This window comes from Fukomys damarensis, unplaced genomic scaffold (genome assembly GCF_012274545.1).
Source record: "Fukomys damarensis isolate Sample0158 unplaced genomic scaffold, DMR_v1.0_HiC HiC_scaffold_11, whole genome shotgun sequence".
Taxonomy (NCBI): domain Eukaryota; kingdom Metazoa; phylum Chordata; class Mammalia; order Rodentia; family Bathyergidae; genus Fukomys; species Fukomys damarensis.
In genome coordinates this window covers 43810445-43816515 of record NW_022900923.1, presented here as the reverse complement: position 1 = coordinate 43816515, position 6071 = coordinate 43810445, and the positions used below count along the sequence as shown (strand labels likewise).

Genomic DNA, 6071 nt, shown 5'->3' with positions numbered 1-6071 from the left:
ACAGAGGAGAGAGAAGGGAGGGGGAGAAGAAAACACTGATCAATGTGGAAGGCAGTGGCAACGCTGCTTGGGCCTGGCCAGCATCTGAGGGCAGCTGCTGCACTCTGCCCTGGGAGCTGGACACTGGCCATCAGTGCACAGCACTGGATAGGGACAGGGGCTCCGCTGCCCTTCCAGATGGCGGAGGGTGGGAGGACAGGGTCCAGGGAGGAGGTGGGTGATGACAGCGGCCACCTGGTGGGGTGGGGCAGTGACCTTGGCCAACTTCCGGTGCCCGCTGCCCGCAGTCGGCCTTGCATTGAGGTGAGGGAGTCACTCCCAGGGCCAGGGGACCCAGCTCCTTCAGGCCCCACACGAAGGCCACCCTTGCGTCCCCACCCCCACCCCGGGCAGCTGGTGTGGTAGAGGCCGCGCTGCCCAGGAGGCCCACGGGCTTTGGGACAACCGCCATCCTCGGCGGGCGGCCAGGCAAGTCGCCGGACCCAGGGCCTCTGTTGGGAACCAGGATGACAACCCCTGGCTCACAGCTGCACGGGGCGCCACCCACAGGCCTGCTCCGTCTCTGCCTGGAGCCCTGGGAGCCTGCCAAGGGGACTGCGGCTCCCACACGGCAGTGGGCTCAGCGCAGGCAGCACAGCCGGGTCACTGGGCCGGGCTCTAACCCAGGCCTGTGCGTGCGGGTAAGCGTGCAACTAATGCGCCACAGTCCCGCGCCACAGCCCCACGCCTCGGACTGAGGCGGAACTGTGGAAACACAGGCCCCTGGTCCCATTACGGACGGATGGTAGGGGGACATGGTGGTACCACCTGGAATTCCAGCACTCTCTGAGGTCGGGGAAGGATCACAAGTTTGAATTCAGTCTGGAAATTTAACAAAAAAAGGGCTGGGCAAAGCTCCATGTTCAATCCTCAGTGTGGAAAAAGAAAAAAAAAAAAATCTGTCGGAATCCACCTGAGCTGGAGCCAGGCGTCCTACACGCTCGCAGCTGGACCGAAGCTGGACCGAAGCGCGCGGCCCCATGGTGCATCCTCCCCGCCACCCTTCCCAGCCTGCTCTGCTTGCCCTCACTGCCTTTCACCCTTCCGGCGCATTCCCAGCAGGGCTCCGCTGTCGGTTCCGTCCCGACTGTCCGCTTGGGTCCCTCCCTTAGAAGCCACGGCTCCGCCGGCCCAGCCAGAGGCCTCTGACCACACTAGTACCTCTGCTACGCCAGCCCCCACCTGCACACTCCCTTCTCCCCCGACCCCTCTCTTTTGCTTCTTGAGCTGCAGACACCCCAACGTGTGCGCTTTGTGCCGATCGGGGATGACTTTGCCCCACCCCGAACACAGGCTGTGGGGAGCAGGGAACTGGCCGACTTCATGCTGTGTCCTCCGTGCAGTCTGGACGGGGCTGGAGGGCCGGCACCTCAGTGTCCTGGAGTCCAGCACAGGGCCAGGCTGAGGACTTGCTCTGGAGACAGAGGGTTCAGGGGGTGCACAGAAGCAGGGATTGGAGCAGAGGTTCTGGCAGGGTGGGCCAAAGGGGGCTGGCTGAGCTGTCCAGAGAGGAAGGAATGGACAGGCCTCGCCACAGACACAACACGTGTCACCCACAGGGTCCTGACCTCTGGGCCTGGGACACCCAGGACGGCTGAGGCTGGGAAAGCCAGCTCCAGCTCACTCCAGGGTGGGAGCTGGTTTCACCTCTGCGTGGCGGTGGTCATCAAATACGACCTTTCAGCAGCAGCCACAGGGCCGCTGCAACCCACAAATGCCCCCGCCAAGTGGGCATGGCAGAGAGGCCAGCTGGGACCCCAGGATTTCCTGAGCCATCCCAGGAGCAACGGCCAATGTGAGGCCAGAGGGTCAGTGACTCACCAAGCAGGGCTGCGGTCAGGACTCTGGTGGAATGGCAGGCTGCTGTTTATAAGGGCCATGTGGCACCTGGAAATGACTTGGGTGTGCAGGAAACCAAGGGCTCCAGGCCATGGGGCTGGGCTGTGGCTTAGCCTGGTCCCTGGGGAACCCAGGACAGCTCCCACAACCCACCAGCCCCGGAGTTGTTCCTGAATGCTGCTCCCTCTTCCAAAGCCGTCTCTACCTCCACCAAGGTCTGGGGTAAGCCTTCCAGTGGGACTTACCTCCTGGACCCCAACCTCTAAAACTCATTGCCGGTCATGTATAGCAGCCCCTCCAGCAGAGCTGCCTGCCCACGCCCTTCCTAGAGTTGCTTCCTGCCTCCTGGGGCACTGCACTGTGTACAGCTCCCCTCCTTGAGGACCAAGGCTGGGGACTCGCAGTTGCTACGCAACCTGGGGAAGTTATTCAATCCCTGAGGCCCCGCTGTCCTTATATGCAGAGGAGAGAAAGGGGTTCTCCTGCAGATTCCATGAGGCCAGCGTCTGGCACAGGTCAGAGCTTCATAAACAGGCTCCTTTGGGTGGAGTTCAAATTCAGTTAAAAAGCCCCATTCAGATCCCCCCAAGCACACCTGAGCCGTGGTCCCATACTTTGGAGAGGGGGTCTAGGGGATACTGGACCCGGCTCACCTCTTCTTTAATGGCACAGGGGGATCTGATTGCTGGGTCCTGGGATCCTCTGCAAAACAGCTGTCCCCTCAAGCACACCAGCAAGTCAGAGTGCAAGGCCTGACCTGAGGCCACGGGTGGGCCGGGGAGCTCAGGAGGCATGGGTGAGGCCTGGCTTTTCAGTGGTCTTGGGAAAATGGAGCTAGATGTGAGCTGGAGGTAGCGGGACTCCGGGAGCTGGAAGCCCGTCTATGACACGGGCAAGTCGGGGGACAAGGGGGCGTGAGGGGGCTCAGGGTCCACAGCAGTTACGGTGGGGGTCCGGGTTACAGCGGGGCGCACAGCCCTTCGCTGCTTGGTCTCCATCACTCCAGTCCCAAGCCTCTCTGAGCCTCTCCCTCCCTCACTGGGAGGCCCCAGGCCCCTCCCGGGACTCTTTCGGGGCACCAGGTTGGGCCGGGCAGCCCACCTCGGGCTTGTTCTCAGTTCGCGTCTGGCCCTGAACGCAGCAGGGAGAGTCCACAGGGCTCCCGCATCTTTGGCATGGAGCTACCAGTAAGAGTTTCTGTACCAGACTGCATGCGTCTTTCTGTACATGAATTAAATATATTATCTTTGTGTGAGTCACAGGACATTCACAGTACGGTGGGGGAGGAGAGGAAGGCTGGGGGAGCCCCGGGGAAGAAGCCAGGCCCAGCCTCCCCTCGGCCTCTGCCCTTCGGGATCCAGCCAGGCTGAGGCCTTGGGTACAGGGGGTGCCGAGGAGGGGTCCTCACCCCTCACCCTGCTCCTATCACACTTCCTCCACCAGGCTCACGGCACTCACGCCGCCTCCTCCTGTGACCACCCTCTGAGCACACTGGTGCCAGGCTCAAGTGCACAAAGCCTCAGGGCAGGGAGGAGGGGACAGGGAGCCACGTCAGTGCCAGGCCGGCCTGGCACCAGTGTCAGCCACCCTGACCTGCATATCTGGGTGCCGCTCTCAGGACCCTGCCCCCGCCTGACTTATCGGTGCTCAGGGATAGGCCAGGCAGAGCAGTCCTTGGGAAGCGGACAGGCAGGAGCTGGGTCAAGCTCCAAGGACAGCGTGCACCCTACCACCTGCCAGTTAAGGCAACTCCATCTGGACTGGGGAGACGGGAGGGCCAGTGGAGGCAGGAAGAGCACTGCTGGGTCCCAGGCCACCAGGGCAGCTGGGCGTCCCCACGCCGCTCAGCCTTGGCCCCAGCAGTGGGCACAAGTGGCCCCCAGCAAGGAGAAGGGGCAGGGATCCGGGGGACAGGACTGCGATTTCTCCAGCGGCTCCAGGGAACACGAGCCTTCGAGTCCCACACAAGGTGCCAGGTCCCATCTTGCTCTCAGGGGAGCGAGGTGGAATGTGTGCAGGCTCCACGGGGCAGAGGCCGCTGCCAGCTTGGAGAGGTGGGAGCCTGGTGGGGCCGCATCTGGCCCACAGCGTAGTGGCGCCTGGATGTTCCGTGCAGGAGGAGCCGCAAGCGCTCAGGCCTGGTGCAGGTCTGAGGCTCCTTCCTGCCCCTCCCCTCCCCTCAGGGGAGCAGCTCATGCCAGCCAAGGGCGGGTGACAGAGGGTTGGTGTCCAGGCCACCAGGAGGTTGTGGGAAGCAGGGAGAGGAGACAGCTGCACCCAGCAGGGCTGCCGTCTTCCAGGCCAGCCCAGCTCTTGTTCCTCAGTCCTCCCACAGCCACAGAGGCCTCATCCCACCGACACGTGTGCTTCACGCAACCTCCTGTCCCTTTCGGCACAGCAGAGTGGGCCCCGCTCAGAAGATGCTCTGCCGCCGGTTCTTCCCTCGTCCTGCAGAACGGAGGGGAACAGGTGGGACCTCAGGGAGGAGCCAGGCCGAAAGGTGCCCAAGATCTGGAGAGACACTTGTCCCCAGACACTCTGAACAAGTGAGCAAAGGAATGAGCTCAGGAGGTGGGCAGTCCTGGGTTCCAAGCTACCAGAAGTAACTCAACCTTTCAGAGCCTCGCTTTCACAGGCTGTGAACTGGGGAACACTAAGGGTGCCGAGTCTGTGGACCGTTCTAAGGATTAAATGAGATAATGCACGGAAAGCACGTGGCAGGTCCAAGACCACCGGCTGGTCCAGAAGATAGTTCTCTGGGGATGCAGACTGGCCAGGGGCTCAGTGTGGGCAGGGCACATGCACCAGAAAAAGAACCTTTGCCAGAACTATGCCAATGCGGTGTCAGGCGGGGTGGAGAAACCTCCCCCAAGGAGGCTGCCTATGGGGGGCCACACTGACTCCCCATCACAGGCCAGGCTGCTGGACCCATGTCTGCTCTTCTGGGGGGAGCCCCCACCGGGGACAGGCAGCTCGCCCAGCTCTGCCAGCAGGGAGAGCAGCGGGGGCCCCAAGACCCTACCTGGATGCTGGAAGGCCAAGCCACGGTACCCTGGGTCCTTCTGGAGCTGGATCTCCTTCAGGGAGAAGATGGAGGCAGCTGGGGAGAGAAGCAGGGCAGGGAGAGGGCTGGGAGCTACACTGCCATCGGCCCATGGAGCTGAGGCAGCCTGGTTCAGGAAGCCTTTTGGTCAAGACCAGACCCACTGACTCCGCCCCCTGAGGTTCAAATGAAAACCTTGAAGGGGGCAGTGCCTGCCGAGGCTGCTCAGGGGACCTGGGCTTCCGGCCTCTGTGCTGCTCTCACCCACCCCTGGGTCTGGGGTGGCCCTGACCCACCAGACACTCACTGTCCTCGAGCTGGTGCACCTGTTCTCCCAGAGACCGGAAGTAGGGGTGACTCAGGGCTGCCTCTGCTGACACACGACTCTTGGATTCGTACTGCAAACACAGGGTGGGCTCCTGGGCACTGTGGGGACCCCACTGGGCAGCACAACCTCCGTAACAAGTCAGACAGCCAAAGTGGGAGGGGCCTGGTCCACCTTGAGAAGCCCCTGGGGTCAGCGGCCGGCCCCCATCTGGCTCCGTCCCAGGCGGTCTACAGCCTCAGCTGCCCAGGGATCCAGCCAGCAGAAAGGGGACTTCCGGGAGGGGCTCCCTCCAGGGATAAAGGTTCCAATGCGAGGCCACCATGACCATTACTCGAGTGTGGGTGCTACTGGCAGGTAAACTGCCCTCCCGTTGTGCTGTGCTTGCTTCGAGACAGGTGGCTCGCTGCACCTCACAACCTAGGTGTATTTGCACCACCAGTCCATCTTGCAGGTGAGGAAACTGAGGCACAGACAGGTTCTCTGGAACATGCCCAAAGCTACCCGGCCAGTAATCTGGAGAGATGCGCACAAGAGCCGAGGAAGTTGGGGCCTAGGGCAGGCGGGGCACGGGGCCTGGATCCCCAACCCCTGAAGGTCACTCACCAGGAGGAGGCCGGTCAGGAGGTTGATGCCGTCAGTATCCAACCTGCAAGAGGGAGGTGCTGCTGCCCAAATTCCTCTAGGGCGGGCAGGGGAGCGGCGTAGGGGGCGGGGCTACCTGGGGGCGTGGCTGAGCAGCGGCTGCGGCAGGTACGCGGGAAAGTTGTAGGCGCGGAACTCCGGGAGAGTCGTCACGCCGGGCCACGTCTCTTCCGTAGGGGT

General features: G+C 62.8%; 1 protein-coding gene across 3 annotated transcripts in view; it reads right to left on the bottom strand.

Moving 5' to 3' along the window:
- Nucleotides 1-870: 870 nt before the first annotated feature.
- Cdk18 (cyclin dependent kinase 18) overlaps nucleotides 871-6071 on the bottom strand; it is an 11285-nt gene continuing 6084 nt past the window's right edge. For 2 of the 3 annotated variants that reach the window (XM_033762220.1, XM_033762219.1), the window contains exons 12-16: nucleotides 5968-6071; nucleotides 5853-5895; nucleotides 5229-5319; nucleotides 4901-4978; nucleotides 871-4326 (exon numbers count right to left, since the gene is read on the bottom strand). The exon at nucleotides 5968-6071 is cut by the window's right edge and continues 1 nt beyond it. In XM_033762220.1, the coding sequence (XP_033618111.1) occupies nucleotides 4292-4326; nucleotides 4901-4978; nucleotides 5229-5319; nucleotides 5853-5895; nucleotides 5968-6071 (351 nt within the window). In that variant the 3' untranslated portion in view covers nucleotides 871-4291. The remainder of the gene's footprint in view (nucleotides 4327-4900; nucleotides 4979-5228; nucleotides 5320-5852; nucleotides 5896-5967) is intronic. The other variant, XM_033762218.1, reaches the window with a different exon arrangement.